The sequence below is a fragment of the Dermacentor variabilis genome, chromosome 7 (genome assembly GCF_050947875.1).
Source record: "Dermacentor variabilis isolate Ectoservices chromosome 7, ASM5094787v1, whole genome shotgun sequence".
Taxonomy (NCBI): Eukaryota; Metazoa; Arthropoda; class Arachnida; order Ixodida; family Ixodidae; genus Dermacentor; species Dermacentor variabilis.
Genome location: NC_134574.1, coordinates 86,819,131 through 86,835,471, shown reverse-complemented (window position 1 = coordinate 86,835,471; position 16,341 = coordinate 86,819,131). Strand labels below are relative to the sequence as shown.

General features: G+C 45.2%; 1 protein-coding gene across 1 annotated transcript; it reads right to left on the bottom strand.

Moving 5' to 3' along the window:
- Positions 1-1,012: 1,012 nt before the first annotated feature.
- On the bottom strand, positions 1,013-8,862 carry LOC142588728 (pancreatic triacylglycerol lipase-like). Its single transcript, XM_075700544.1, has 5 exons — positions 8,695-8,862; positions 7,726-8,031; positions 6,000-6,246; positions 1,550-1,738; positions 1,013-1,050 (listed from the first exon to the last, which is right to left on the bottom strand). Exons 1-5 carry the CDS (start codon positions 8,722-8,724, stop codon positions 1,013-1,015), a joined length of 810 nt encoding a protein of 269 aa, XP_075556659.1. The 5' UTR covers positions 8,725-8,862.
- Positions 8,863-16,341: the final 7,479 nt, after the last annotated feature.

Here is a 16,341-nt window from a genome sequence, read left to right as displayed (position 1 = left end):
CACGGACAGGCTCCTTTTACCACAAGTCGTTGAGTAATTTCAAAAGTGCCAATCGACCTTCGTGTCAGTATACCACGTAACCTAATAACTGGTTTGTTAGTTTTCTCCACGCCGTTTGTGCTTGTCTTTAGTTCGGCCTTGCTCTACAGCGCACTAGTTTAATAACAAAAATCATTCCTGATATCTGATCTCTAAAATGTTTACTTACCACTTGGAATGCAATAAGGAGCGGCACCACTTGTTTTTAAGTACTGCGGATCTCGCATTACTTTTCTTGTGCAGTGGGAACCCATAGCAACCATTTCAACGTGTCGCCTGTCCAGGAGACACGTTCTGTATCCATCCCATCCATGCTTGCAGGCTAAGGCTTCGAAGGAACCGTTGTGATTCGTTATGGATTCCGTAAACAACTCCGTAGCTCTGATATGGCTGCAGCTCAGACCTAAAAGACCTGAAAAAAAGTTTGCCCCGGATTGATTTCTATAATTACTGTGACTTCCTGCGTGAAATCCACAGATTTTTTCTTTTCCTGACAGGAAGACGTTTATTATGGTAGCCAGTAAATGATGAGCTCTGCTGACCGCCAAGAGGTCGCTGTTCTTGGAGGCATCGTCATCCCGATTACTCGAAGATGCGTGCTCGTGCACAAGAAATGCTTCAAAACATGCACAAGAAATGAAAATGCATAATTGATTTCATTAATATGTTTACTAATGAGCTTTTAAACTCATTACCTTGCAGCACATCTCTACATTGCAACCTACGAATCCAGCCAGTAAGTTCTCGAGGTACATACACTTGGAACGAATTTTAAATGTAGTACCAATCTTGAGATAAGCGCCGTCAAAGTTGCGTTAGAAACGCACTTTTGCATCACTTCCTTCTTTTTAATTAGAACGTCTGTTTATGCAATAAATCACGAAAATTAACTACAACGCCAATGTATTTGATAGTACTTTTTGGGTTTGAATGTATCGAAGCAGACGTCATCCTGAGAATTTGATTCAAGCGGTCACTCATCGCGGACTCCCCTTCTATACTTTGCAAGCTCTGCACACCAGAGAGCAAAAGTATACGGACCACAGGGTCGTGGAAAAAAGTAAATTTCTTTGTAATTACCACGCATAAACTGAAGTTGTCAAGTACACTGGAAAGTTCACAATGCCAAGTTTGCACTGCAGTCCCCAAAGTTCATTTCACAGGCAGAGAAAAAAAAATCGGCTTCACCGGGCAATTCCTGGTCCGTATACTTTTGTTCACGGGTGTACGTGCCGTAACGTAACTGGTTAAAAACTTAACCAGTGAAATTGCCCGTACCACTAAGGTCCCCTTCTTGGAGTAATCCTGTACAACAATTAGATTTGTGCTATATGCCACAGGTGATTTTGAAAAAATTTTGTACAGCCTAAAACAAAATACACGGTATAGGTTATTGTTTAGTGAGAACAGTAATGAACACCAGACCAGCATCCCTATATTAGGGCACATTTTTCTCCGCACAGTTTGCAGAGATATTTAACCATGTCGTAAACGTTTGCACATATTTTACCATCTGCGCATTTTGGCTGCTTGGATCCACCGTTGGGGTAGAAGTCGACGTGTCCCAGGGGCTCCGCTATTCCAAACTTTAATTTGCTGACGGGGCCGGCGTTTGTGTGAATCACGTCTACAAAGTCCGCATCCGCCCTCGACAGAGAGACGTTCGTGCCTTCAAACAAGGGACCGGCGGGATCGAGGCCTAAAGAACAAAAGGAGGCAGCGTTACGGCGCCATGTGTTCTACTGGTCCACGCTCAATGCACATTCAATGTACATGCAGAGTGCGCGTGAGACCCGGAGCCGGGGGCACCAAAAATTTGATCTAACGCAAGCACACGTAGCAGATCACGTATACACTCATTTTCACTGCCTTAATTATGTCCGTCTATCCGCGGTTTCCCCACCTCCTTGCAGAAATGTGTTGCTTAATGACTAGTCTGCGCAGAAATCAGCGTTCGCCTCTCCCGCTAACGTTAATATTCAATCTCACCATATTATACTTAAAAAACTGAATATATACTGAAAGATACTGAAACAGCAAGATTGCTGAAACATCGCTCCCACGTACACCACGGTAAAGGCGTCAGTGTTACTCATTGATTGCAAGTGTCTCGTATGTTATAGCTAATTTCGATCAGCTCCAATATCGCTTAACTCATCTTAGCTCCTCGCTTGTATCACTAGTGCAGTACAACTTCGCCTTCTTTAACTGTCTGTTTGTAAACTCCTTATAAACATACGATAAGTGCAAAAGTTAAATAACATAACTTCCGATTCTCTCGTGTTTCTGTCAAAATTTAGAGCAGAATTCTACAGCACCCCATATATATCGTAATTTTTGTTCATTATTCAAGCGCAGGTACGCGAGAACAAAATAAAAGTAACGTATGTCTTCCTTTCGCTCAAGCATCAATCCTGTGCAGAAGAGGAAGTGTGCAGCCGCGGTGATGACGTAGCGCATATGCGGGCTGCGAACGTTTGCAATTTAGCAAGGCTGGTCGTTGCCCAGCGAAGAAGAGTACCATCAACGAACACACACAAAAATACGAGAAGCGAACTTGCAGTGCCTGGATTAGCGGCTGGTTTAATATAAAAAATCCACTAAACTAGTCAATATAGTCCTACGATTGATTGATTCATTCATTCATTCATTCATTCATTCATTCATTCATTCAGTGAGTGAGTGAGTGAGTGAGTGAGTGAGTGAGTGAGTGAGTGAGTGAGTGAGTGAGTGAGTGAGTGAGTGAGTGAGTGAGTGAGTACGTTTTCAACATCATCATCACAATAATAATAATCATCAGCCTGGCTACGCTCACTGCAGGGCAAAGGCCTCTCCCATACTTCTCCAACTACCCCGGTCATGTGCTAATTGTGGCCATGTTGTCCCTGCAAACTTCTTAATCTCATCCGCCCACCTAACTTTCTGCCGCCCCCTGCTACACTTCCTTTCTCTTGGAATCCAGTCCGTAACCCTTAATGACCATCGGTTATATTACCTCCTCATAACATGCCCTGCCCATGCCCATTTCTTTTTCTTGATTTCAACTAAGATGTCACTAACTCACCTTTGTTCCCTCACTCAATCTGCTCTCTTGTTATCCCCCCTTAACGTTACACCCATCATTATTCTTTCCGTAGCTCGTTGCGTCGTCCTCAATTTAAGTAGAACCCTTTTCGTAAGCCTCCAGGTTTCTGCGCCGTAGCTAGGTGAATACTGGTAAGACACAGATGTTATACGCTTTTCTCTTGAGGGATAATGGCAACCTGCCCTTCATGATCAGAGAATGCCTGCCAAACGCACCCCAGCCCATTCTTATTCTTCTGATTATTACAGTCTCATGATCCGGGTCCGCGGTCACTACCTGCCCTAAGTAGATGTATTCCCTTACCACTTCCAGTGCCTCGCTACCTATCGCAAACTTCTGTTCTCTTCCGAGACTGTATTACTTTAGTTTTCTGCAAATATAATTTTTAGACCCACTCTCCTGCTTTGCCAGTCCAGGTCAATGAGCATGCATTGCAGTTGGTCCCCTGAGTTACTAAGCAAGGCAATGTCATCAGCGAATCGCAAGTTACTAAGGTATTCTCCATTAACTCTTATCCCCAATTCTTCCCAATCCAGGTCTCTGAATACCTCCACTAAACACGCTGTGAATAGCATTAGAGTGATCGTATCTCCCTGTCTGACGCCTTTCTTTATTGGGATTTTGTTGCTTTCTTTAAAGAGGACTACGGTGGCTGCGGAGCCGCTATAGATATCTTTCAGTATTTTTACATACGGCTCGTATACACCCTGATTCCGTAATGCCTGCATGACTGCTGAGGTTTCGACTGAACCAAACGCTTTCTCGTAATCAATGAAAGCTATATATAAGGGTTGGTTATAATCCACAGATTTCTCTATAACCTGATTGAAAGTGTGAATATGGTCTATTGTTGAGTAGCCTTTACGAAATCTTGCCTGATCCTTTGGTTGACAGATGTCTAAGGTGTTCATGATTTTATTTGCGATTACCTTAGTAAATACTTTGTAGGCAACGGAGAGTAAGCTGATCGGTCTATAATTTTTCAAGTCTTTGGCTTCCCCTTTCTTATGGATTAAGATTATGTTGGCGTTCTTCCAAGATTCCGGTACGCTCGATGAGGCCTTGCGTATACAAGGCGGCCAGTTTTTCTAGGACAATCTGCCTACCATCCTTCAACAAATCTTCTGTTGCCTGATCCTCCCCAGCTGCCTTCCCCCTTTGCATATCTCCCAAGGCTTTCTTTACTTCTTCCGGCGTTACTTGTGGGATGTCGAATTCCTCTAGACTATTCTCTCTTCAATTATCGTCGTGGGCGCCACTGGTACTGTATAAATCTCTATGGAACTCCTCAACCATTTTAACTATCTTATCCATATTAGTAATGATATTGCCGGCTTTGTCTCATAACACATGCATCGGATTCTTGCCTTCATAGTTCCTTCTTCACTGCTTTTAGGCTTCCTCCGTTCCTGGGAGCATGCTCAGTTCTATCCATATTATACTTCCTTAAGTCAGCTGTCTTACGCTTGTTGATTAACTTCGAAAGTTCTGCCAGTTTTATTCTAGCTGTAGGGTTAGAGGCTTTCATATATTGACGCTTCTTAATCAGATCTTTCGTCTCCTGCGATAGCTTACCGGTATCCTGTCTAACGAAGTTACCACCGACATCTAATGCGCACTCCGTAATGATGCCCATAAGATTGTCGTTCATTGCTTCAACACTAAGGTCATCTTTCTGAGTTAAAGCCGAATACCTGTTCTGTAGCTTAATCTGGAATTCCTCTATTTTCTCTCTTACCGCTAACTCATTGATCGGCTTCTTATGTATCAGTTTCTTCCTTTCCCTTCTCAAGTCTAGGCTAATTCGAGATCTTACCATCCTGTGGTCACTGCAGCGCACCTTGCCGAGCACGTCCACATCTTGTATGATGCCAGGGTTCGCGCAGAGTATGAAGTCGATTTCATTTCTAGTCTCACCATTCGGGCTCCTCCCCGTCCACTTTCGGATATCCCGCTTGCGGAAGAAGGTATTCGTTATCCGCATATTATTCTGTTCTGCAAGTTATACTAATAACTCTCCCCTGCTATTCCTAGTGCCTATGCCATATTACCCCACTGACTTGTCTCCAGCCTGCTTCTTGTCTATACCTTGGCATTGAAGTCGCCCATCAGTATAGTGTATTTTGTTTGACTTTGCCCATCGCCGATTCTACGTCTTCATAGAAGCCTTCGACTAGCTGGTCATCATGACTGGATTTAGGCGCGTAGACCTGTGCGACCTTCAATTTGTACCTCTTATTAAGTTTCACAGCAAGACCTTCCAGCCTCTGGTTAATACCATAGAATTCCTGTATGTTACCAGATATATCCTTATTAATCAGGAATCCGACTCCTAGTTCTCGTCTCTCCGCTAAGCCCCGGTAGCACAGGACGTGCCCACTGTTTAGCACTGTATATGCTTCATTTGTCCTCCTAACCTCACTGAGCCCTATTATATCCCATTTAATGCCCGCTAATTCCTCCAATAGCACTACTTGACTCGCCTCACTGGATAACGTTCTAGCGTTAAACGTTGCCAGGTTCAGATTCCAATGGCGGCCTGTCCGGATCCAGAGATTCTTAGCACCCTCTGCTGCGTCGCAGGTCTGACCGCCGCCGTGGTCAGTGGTCACGCTAATGATGTAGACATTTAATGAATTCGGCTGTTAATAGGCTTTCTTATGTTTGTCAGAGACGACTTTTGAAAAAAAAAATGCACCTACAGCTTCCGCGGGGACCTGATGCCCGCTCTGCTGAAGACGAACGCGTACAGTTGCAGCGTTGCCTTTCAGTAAGCACTGTGCGAGGAAACATTATATTCTGGTTTCAAATCGCTACTTAGTGGAGCTGCTATGTCCAAGTAAATGGAAAACCGAATTGTCGAGGAAGGATATACCTGTGATGCGCCCCAGGCTGTGGCCAGTGATGTTGCGGAAGTGGCGACCGCAGAAGCCAGCGACGTGAGCCCCGAGGCTGAATCCCACCAGATGGACGTGGCTCGCTCTCAGGAGAGAGCTCTTGAGGATTTCTTGAAGCAGCAACGAAAGCTGAGCCCCGACCAAGGCCGTGTTAGCAGCCGCAGCTCTGTAATTCGGGAACTTTGCTCCATTCCACCAGTTCACGGTGACTACGTTGGCGTTAACCTGACAGGAAAGTTAGAGACGACGCGCTATAATTAGCGAAAAACCTGCGAACGCCCTCTCCATTCGCACGCACGCACTAAGGCCAGTTCCCAGATCTATTACACTCCTTTACTCCGAGGTCTTCGTGGCACAGAGTCTCCAACAAAAATTACCACAAGGAAATCTGGGCGCTTTAAGGTATCTGCCTGAGCTCCAAGCATGGCTGTTCAGCCATCATATAAGGACGATGGTTAATACATAGATTTGCCTAAACTACTTCATTCTGGCTTCAGACGACTTTTAGACTTTGTAACTTTTCTTTCCAATTAAATACTGTGTTATAACGGCAAAACCACGCATTAATTAGCGTGCGAGTCTTCTGCGCTTAGACAAATAAATTTCTTCGGAATTTGGGTGAATAAGGCAAACAAAGCGTAGTAACTAAAGCCACAAAAACAGAGATAAGACAAGGCCGTCTACTATATACCTATGATTCCCATGGTAACTGAACTATCGTAGTATCTGGGTAATTATACCAGGAAGCTTTATGCTTCGCGCCGTCACCGTATTCTCCTGTGCGATGTGCTGAGCTCGCTCCATCTTCGGCAGATACGTGGGTGCGTGGACTGGAGCTGAAGCGTCATTGAATGACGAGTGGGATTTCTGTTTCACGTATGCAGGTATAATCGCAAACTAAGCATGCATTTCCATCCACGAAGCCTATCGGAGGCAACCTTGGAGGATACAGCGTTCTGTCGCCGAGCACGCGGTCGACGGCCGGGTCCCCGACCTCGGGGTCCGCGTGCGCTCCGCCGAGGGCGAAAGGCCAAAAAAGAAATTCCGGCAGAAACGATCTCACGATGATAGTCGATTTTAGCACAATTAACACTGAAGCGTTCTAGTACGATTAACACCGGAGCAACGCTGCGACACACCGCACTGCCACTGCCGAAACGCGTCATGAGTGAGGCGCGTACTGCGACCGAGCTGCTCTCCCGCGCTTCCCTCCGAACACGCTGCGCCATCTGGCGACGCCACCGCGAAGTCCGTGCGTGGCGCATGTGTGAACATATATTCATAAAAGATTGTATGAATATCTATATATCACGCGGGCTCGATGTCGGCGCGGCGCTGGACCCACATGGCACACACCCAGCGACGCAAGTTGGCGTGAAAGAAATTCGATACAAATGGACAAACAGAAAAGTGGGTAAAGTGCCCAAACAATGCTAATCGTGCTAAACTGAGCATCGGCCATCAAACCTAGCGTTACTGCTGCACGACATGAGAAAAAATTTGCTGTGTGTCGCGACGTCATCACGGTGTCAATGGCACAAAGACTGGCGTATCGAGACCAACCTTATGTTTCCCAGCCTCCAAGCTTGCCAAGTGTCATTCCTTTAAAATACGAGAAGTATATATGGGAGATTCTACAACTTCCAAAATACGCGTCACCACTCCTACGAGAAAACGAGATATGCGACTTTTTTTATTTCTGACCTCGTCCAGGAGAGCGTTCTTGAGGTTGGTCACCCACGGTACACCGCCGTGCTGCCTGAATCCGTGTATTATGACAACGAGGGGCTTTCCCCCCAAGTCTCGCTGGTTGATGCCGGTACGCATTGCTCGCAGCAAGAGTTCGGCGTCCACACCGCGGCTACGGCGGTCTTTGTAGAAACGAAACTTTGTCCGCAGCTCTCGGGGTGACGCGGGGCCACCGATTTCCAACGCCATCCTATTACCCGGATGGAAGCATCCTAAACGGGCGTAACAGACGTGGCCTGCCCGCGGCTTCACGAGGATCATCTGCGAAGGGGGGAAAAAAAGGACGATTGGCGCTGCGGTTTCGGTGTATGTTCGCCAGGAAAGGTAAACTATGCAGTTTGGCACTAGTCACGAGACTTTAAGTTCTTTTTATTGTACGACATTGCTGGCACCCCAAAGTTCAAATCGATCAATCAATCAATCTATGAATTCTTCGTGGAAGTGTTTCAGCACGAACAAACCGTTGGAAAAAAATCCCATGCCCTTCCACATTGTGAAGAAGGATGACCAGCAAAGCTGTGAATGTGCGCCCCTTAGTGGCTAACTGCCCTTCCATCGCGGGTCGGCCTGGTATTGCACTATCTTCGGGATCGGCCTACGTACGAAAAATTGTTGGCCTATGGCCCCGGAGACGGGATCTGCCAGAACCTAGCGATAAACAACTTCGCTGTAAAAAACAAACAAATGACAGGACAGAGTACTGCACTCTGTCCTTTCTGTTCCTGTTGTTGCTTTCCTACACTTTGTGTATGCTGAAACGCTGCCACGGAGAATGCGTCACACAGTGTTCGCAGGGAGGACACAGTGTCGTCCCTGCGTGGAGCCTAACCGACTCTGCAGGCATTTTCACTAAAGTTGTTCTCTCTCTCTCACAAAGTGTTCTGCCGGCAGACATTGTGGAAGTTCACTATGAAGCCATCGTACCTTCTTCAAAGCACCGCTGTTCTTCTTCATAAGTGTGATGTTCAAGGCCCCCACGAAAGATTTGTAACTCTGGGCAGCGGGATTCCCCGAAGTCAAGTGTTCTGGCTCTTCGTAATGCGCGAACCGCTGATGAGCTTTGTGCTCCAAGAGTTTTGTCACTTCCTGCGTTAAGGATGCAAAAAAAAAAAAAAAATTTAGTTTTGATGCTTCGCGCCGCCTGTATACAGCACGTAAGAAGAGAACAATCAATTTCGCCGACCGGAAGCAAATGCCTAAAGAAGAAAAAAAAAAACTGAATTCGTTTGGTTTGCAACCTCACGAATACAACTTGTCCTGAACGTGCTTGAATAAGGGCGAGGACCGGAATAAGAAATACGAAGGGACCGGCTTAACCACAATATCTCAGTTTTAGCAGAGTCCTTCCATGTTTTTCTGGTCACGAAACTGCCGCCTCAGTTTCATATAGCGCCAGCGCCCGCCGCTAGAGGCGCAACCGTGCATGAGAGGGCATGCGAACGCCGCTACCGCTGTGGTTGTGTGTGGGGCAGCCTCGGTATTCTAGCTTTCTCAACTTCCTCAACGATCGCTTTAGTTTCACGTAACTATTTTTAACATTGCATATAATAAAATTACTGCCTGAGCGTGTCTTCTGCGATGATATGAGCGCACGGGACGAAAAAAAAAGCCGCTCATAACATGGAGCTTGCGGCGGTCTCAGACCAAAAAGAAGAAAGATCTGGAATTTTAAGAGCCAGAACCGCGATACGATTATGAGGCACGCCGTAGTGGGGGACTCGGGATTAGTTTTGACCACCTGGGATCCTTTAAAATGCACCTAAATTTAAATAAACGGGTGTTTTGCATTTCGCCCCCGTCGAAGTGCGTCCGCTGTACACGGCCGGGCGGTCCCGGTCCGGATTTCTTCGTCATCGCCGTTCGCCTCAACGCTTCGGTGGGCTCCGCTTTTTAATATTTGCCTTAAATTAAACACCGCGCATTCGCAACAAAACGCCAGTGGTCCCACTTATCACCAGAGGAGTAAGCGCCAATTCTCCGTTGCGCATAGCGCCAGATTGTTCGCCGAGCACAGCTGTTCAGTTTCTGTTAAACTGTGGCATAGAAGGACTCTGTGGGCAGTATCTTATAACGAGATCAAAAGAATGAAATTGCTATTGCAAAGGGCTGCTACCGTAGAATACTTAATGACAAAGAAAAGGGAACTGAGCTGCTCCATGAGCTTAAGATTTCTTGCAAAGCGATGTCATTTCTGAATAAGATTTAGGTAGAATTAATGCAAGACGAACTTCGCTACTAAATGTCTTCCTAGACAATCACATGTAAGAAGACAGGACAGACAGAGAGACCTGTCCTGTCTTCTTACATGTGATTGTCTAGAAAGCGCAACCAATGTTTCCTATTACAATGAACCAACTTGCCCAACAACGCATCCTGCTAAATGCCTTCGGTGCGGCTTTTCACAACGGATTAAGGCGAACCTGAAGTGTTAGGACCTGCACAGTTGAAACTAGCTGTAATTAGGCAATTGCCTTAGCAAGCAGTCGTTTAGAAGCGTCAGTAAGCCCAGCACTTCACTGCTCGTGGTTTCGACGCAGAAACGACGAGACTAGGTATTTTGGTTCTTAATTCGCAACTATTTACAATATGTTAAAATGTTGCAATCACCGGTCCTGATATTCTTATCATGGTCGAAAAATGAAAAAAAAAACTTTATAATTCGATTAAAAAAATAAATAAAACGTGTTGGTGCAAAAACAAAATACAAGCACGATCATTTATTTATCATGTAAAATAAGCGGAGCGAAATACAGATAGCACGGAGGCGTCCGGTCACAAATGGTCCACCATTCACAATGCAAGAAGTTTGTTAAAAGCATGACACTGATATAATACGCATAAAGAAATAAGATCAAACGTGTGAGGTATGCATTGGGAGGCAGGAAACAAACACCAGCAAACGAATGGCAATGAGTACAGAATGCATAGTCGATTGTTCCTATAAACAAGAAAGTGTAAAGCATAAGCATTTCATAACACACGGCTAAAGAACTCTCAAACGAACACAAGTAGCCACATCACAAATACAGCAATTTTTTTTAAATGGCTTGTTAGAGATACCACCTTTCTACTTCTTCAGCTGTTACTTAAACATGCAGACAAAACTTGCTCAGCAAATCACAATAAAAATGTAGCTAACAGTGTGCTAATAACCTTCTTACTCATAGCAGCTTATAGACTTAAAAGTACGTGCAATTGAAGAATTGTAGCCCATCATTAGCCAAGACTAAAGGACAATGGAAAATAAAACAATGCATATTATTCTGTTTTAACACTTGCATTTAAAGGAATTCTAATGCTATACCTTTCATAGATGGTCGGGGTAAGGGCGCTATTGCTGTGAACTACTCTATCCTGGTATAACACAAATTGAGGTTGCAACAAAGCATAAAGCAAATGTGTTCAGCGTCGGCTTCTCACGCTCCAGGGACACGTCGTCGCCGTTGATGTTGAAATTGTACGCAGTGACGATGTCCGAGGCGTCAAAGTGTTTCGCGCACACACGCGTATACTTCGATTCGAAATTAAAACCGCCACTTTCCTGCCGCGGTATGGCCCGCTTCCATTTCTCGCGCTGCTCCTTGTTATTAGGTAAACAGAACAACGACACCTTTTCGGTCGTGCCCTTGTAGCCGGAACGGCACCCAGGCACGCAACACGTGTTCAGCATCGTTGTCCCACCCCAGCACTTCAACCAAACAGCCCAACACTCGAAAAATAGCACAGCACATGCACAGAACGCACCCGAAAAGTCAGCTCGCCTCGCACTGCGCACGCATTTCGGTACGCGAACGATGCCCTCTGTGGCACAGTGGCGCCGCGTCGCGGCACCTTTGGGCAGCATATGAACCTCTCCCATAGCGTGACGGCGGAGTTTCGTGACCAGAAAAACATGGAAGGACTCTGGTTTTAGTAAGGAGGAGGGGGCGAGGCTCTGTATAGAGTTTCCTCACTTTCACATCTACTGAGCTTGGCACAGGTGAAATTATCTTCGGTTCACTCTCGGAACATCTGTTGGCACAACAAATTTTAATATTTGAAGAGCATTTATGGTGTAGTACGTCTACCGCGAGTTCATTGCACTCTATTAATGCGATCCGGAAACGCCGTCGCTGTATAAGAATAGAGAAAATAGCGCCTAACCAGGTAAATTTTTATGACGCTGTTGTGTGCATTGTGTGCACGTTAAACAATCCTCAGGTGGTCAAATTTTATACGGATTCCCCTACTACGCCAGGCCTCATATTCACACCGTCGTTTTCGCACGTAAAGACACCAGAATTTTTTTGGCGCTATTCTATCATCTGCCCCATCGTCAATTTAGATATTGTTCTCTATATATCGCTGTTGTGCACAACATCATACTGTAACAGATCAAACGAAAAGAAGTGGACTCGTGTAAAAATGGGTTTGAGCTGTAAAAATTCTTTGATACTGAAAGTGTTACCAAACGAGTAGACATCAAAGCCAAGAAAATGGGCTAAATAGGGCGCGCTTTTTCTATCTTGCACTCGATTACTCAACGTCGAAAGAATATTGTGCACTTGCCTCAATTGTATCAATGGCATCAGGACGTGTTTCCAGGCGATGTTGGCCATCTCCTGCATGTGAAGCCCCTCTGACTACTGCGTCATTTTTCTTATCATAGTTGTGTTCAGCGGCACTTATTGCTGCGGAGATAGCTGAAAAATAGGAATATCTCATGAGTGTGCAATAGCAACTTAGCACTTACTATGTGTTTTCTATGCGCACGTGAATCACGCTGCACCGTGCCCATTATTTGAAGCTCGTGCGGAACCACGTCAACTCGAAACAGTTACGCGAAGTTCATTTGCAGTTGTTCTGACAATACGTGAGAAACCATGACAGCCGCGGCGCTCGAGCTAAGAGCACGGCTAAGAGCAAAATGTCGTACGCCCTTACTGGGCTCCTGGCGCTCTCTTCTTCCCTGCTTGCGTGTATTCTGCAACTCTTACGGTCCACCGGTTATCTACCTTGTGCAGAGCATGACCTGTCCAGCTCCATTTTCTTTTTCTGTTAATGCCAACTAGAACATCCGCTACCCAGTTTGCTGTCTGATCCACACCGCTCTCTTCCTGTCGCCAACGCTGCGCCTAAAACTTCTCGTTCCGGTGCTCTTTGCGTGGTTCTTAACTTGTTCTCGAGCTTTTTTTTTGTTAACCTCCAAGTTTCTCCCCAATATGTTAGCATCGGCAGAATGCAATGATTGTGCACTTTTCAGAAAATCAGTGTATCAGGAATGCGTCAGGAATGAGTGCGCTCATTAGTGAGTGTGCCAACGAATGAATTGCTTACATTAGTTACAGAAAAATATTCGAATCTGAACGTTTCGTCACGAGCCACGGTGCAAAGCAGTGGCGAGCAATATTACGTCCTCCCCTTATTCTACAAGCTATTAAGAAAAGCTTCAAAACATCTGCGGTCCAAGTCGGGGGCGCTACAAAAATAAATCTACCGCAACTGCGCACGCTCGAGCGATTAGGCAGAGGGAGAGAGAGATACAAATGTGAAAAAGGCAGGGAGGTTAGCCAGAGTTAAAGCCTTCGGTTTGCTACCCTGCACTAGGGGAAGGGAAAGGGGAAGTAAAGACGAAAAGAAGAGCGGGGACAAAAAGAAAGGCCTGAAAAAAGAATGCACGAGATCATTATAGTCTTTCTAATAGGCCACTGCCACGTAAATAGATCAACAAAGCCTTGACCGACTTTCGGTGCGACGACAGTTCATGTAGTGATTAAGCAGAAAATAAGTAATCAAATGTAAACATCGCCCCTAAAAACCATTATTGGACCGAAAACAAAAGAAGTTGGGGCTTCAAGTTACTCGCCAAATAATTAGACAAAAAAGGAGAGAACTAGTACAGTGGTCCAAATTTAATTCAGAAACTATGCACTAGCTGTGCCTTGGCATAGTTTATCGGCCATGCAATGTAGTGCACACGTTGTAATACGGTTCTGGCTTCATTCAGACAAGACAGAATGGGAACTGACTAATCGATATGCGACATTTACATATCCTCTGAAACTTTGGCCAGAGTTTCGTTTTATTCACCCTGTCATCGTCGACGACAACAATCGAAAGAGCGGCTTGCTGCGCCGCACCACCGTCAAGTGCTGCCATCGTAAACAGAGGCAACGGTGAGGCAAGCAATGGAAGCCTCAGCACGTGACCCAACATGGGGGCGTCCACGATAGCGCGGAGTGAAGCGTCTATAGCGTTGATTGTACGCTTGCTGCCGATACATGTTTGGAGATTATAAAGTATGGACTATTTGTGATCAGGCTCTGATCAAATCTTGTGTTACTTAGCCCGTTGATTAAAATCACGATCATGCTTCAACTCGAAACCATTGCGTCAGTGGCGAACTAAACACTCGTACAAAAAAAAAACCGAAATAGCGCTTTTTCTGCATTGCAATAGGAAGACATGGGTGCAGGTTAGATATACGCTCTCCAGGCCAACCACTCCTCTTATGTGAAAATGGAGGCAAGAGGCCGGAGATCGCGCAGTCACGTGTTCGAAGATGGCGGTGCCCATGCGTCGGTGCTGTAAATCGCATAAACGAAATAGCGACACTCTTAGATCTTCACCGCCGCGCCCTCACCTGAGCCGCTCTCCTCCTCTCTTTCATGCTCGCTGTCGCGGCGCCAGCACTTCCCCCGCGCTGATTGGCTACGGCGCACGAAATTGCCCTATCAGTTGACCATGACGTCAAGAAGACGTCATGATACTTGTTTTAGCCATTATTTTTACTTTTTTTTTTCCGGCCACCATTCATTTGTCACGTGCTCATCGCGCTGCCATGGCGCACATGCGTTTTGCAAATTACGAGTAGTGAGCTTCGTATGCCTGGCTGCTGCGCTATTAAATGCAGCAGCACGCCGGAAAAAAGTACTAGCGTCGTTTACAATCCACCGAGGAAAATGGGACGTCGTACGGCGAAAACAATGGCTGCATTACATCGGAATTAAAGACTTCCCCCTTTCTAAATACGCCGTTCTTTGCGAGGCGAGTACTGTACTTCTCTTACTACTTGTAGGCAAGGTTGCACGAATGATTTTTGCGAGCCTGACTCTTTGGTAGATTTATCACAGTGCAGCCATGCACTGCACATTTACCGCATGTAGAACATGTCGCTAGCTTTTTTTTCTCGTAATGGTGAGGCGGCGTTAAACTTTTTTTCTTTACTTTTATTTATGGTGGTATGAACCATCGCTTAAGGGGACATGAGCCATTCATTGCCTTACGTGACGGACGCATTTAATAACAGAAGTGATACGAGAATGTGTGCTCGTACCTGTCGTCACAATGACCAGCGATCAGGACAATAAACATGTTCTTACCTTTGTTCAAAATTGTATGTCGCCTCTTTGTCGTGTGCTAAACAGCGTCGCTGGTCACCCACCTTGAAAGAGTGAAATGGCTCATGATTTTTTACATTTTTACTGTTTGTTAAAGTAATAGCGTTAAAGACCCCGTGTTGCGGAAAATCCGGCGTCGTAGCCCCGCGTAGGGCGTCCAGCGTTGACAATCTTTTCGGCAAAAAATAATTTCAAAGCACGCATACCCAACTAATCTTTTATCACCCAAGTTGCTCATACCTTGTCTTTCATTCTTTACAAAGTTATTCCTCAAAATCTTGAGAATGACAGCCCACAAACAAATGTCATGTAAAAAAAAAAACGTGACAGCACATGCCTTTTATATTACATCTTCTCAAACTGAAATATTAAAACTGCGAAACGGTAACAGGAGATTGGCCCGCGCAAGAGGCCGCGTTTATAACAGAGAACTCGTCTTCGTGCGTAGCGTTCGCCGCCAGTGTTTCCCGGTAAGCATTGCGGGTACGTGAGCTACAGTTGCCGGGAAGCGTGATAAGCAGTCAGGGATGTTTGAATGCTATCGTGTTCCACTCTTGGGGAAGCTTAGCTCCGGCCCAACTCCGATGCGGCCTATTGAAATACATGTAAAAGGCAGAAACGCTTTTCTGAGATAAATACAGGGACGATTTTAATGAAATTTGTTGTATTTGAGAGAGAAAGTTAAATTCTAGTGACTGCTGGTAGGGGAATTTCGATTTAGGGCTTTAATATTGATACAAGAATTTTCAAAAAATAGGAAGTTCAAAACAAATAGAAGCACAACGTTTACAAATTAAGAACTCTGTATGAAGAACAGACATCGTAATTCTGTAAGCGGCATTTATTAGATCATTCAAAGCGGACAAATCCGATATGCCACTTTATATCTTACGTGAACTCGTTACGTTGAGTACAAGGATACTGCAAAAGTTGCATTTCCATATTACTAAACTGTTTTGACAATCATATGTGACATATCCATTTTGTCCCCTTTAGATGTACTGTTACATGCAATTCGCAGAATTGTGATATCGTTTTTTGTGGCTGAGTTACAGAGTTGTAAACTTCATAGTTTTGTTTTCGGAAAACTTGCTATTTTTCCAATGTTGAATAAAATATTGACGATCTAAATAAAAAATTCGCGTCATTATGAGTGCGCCATGAACACGGAACAGCCATGGCGAGAAGCCAA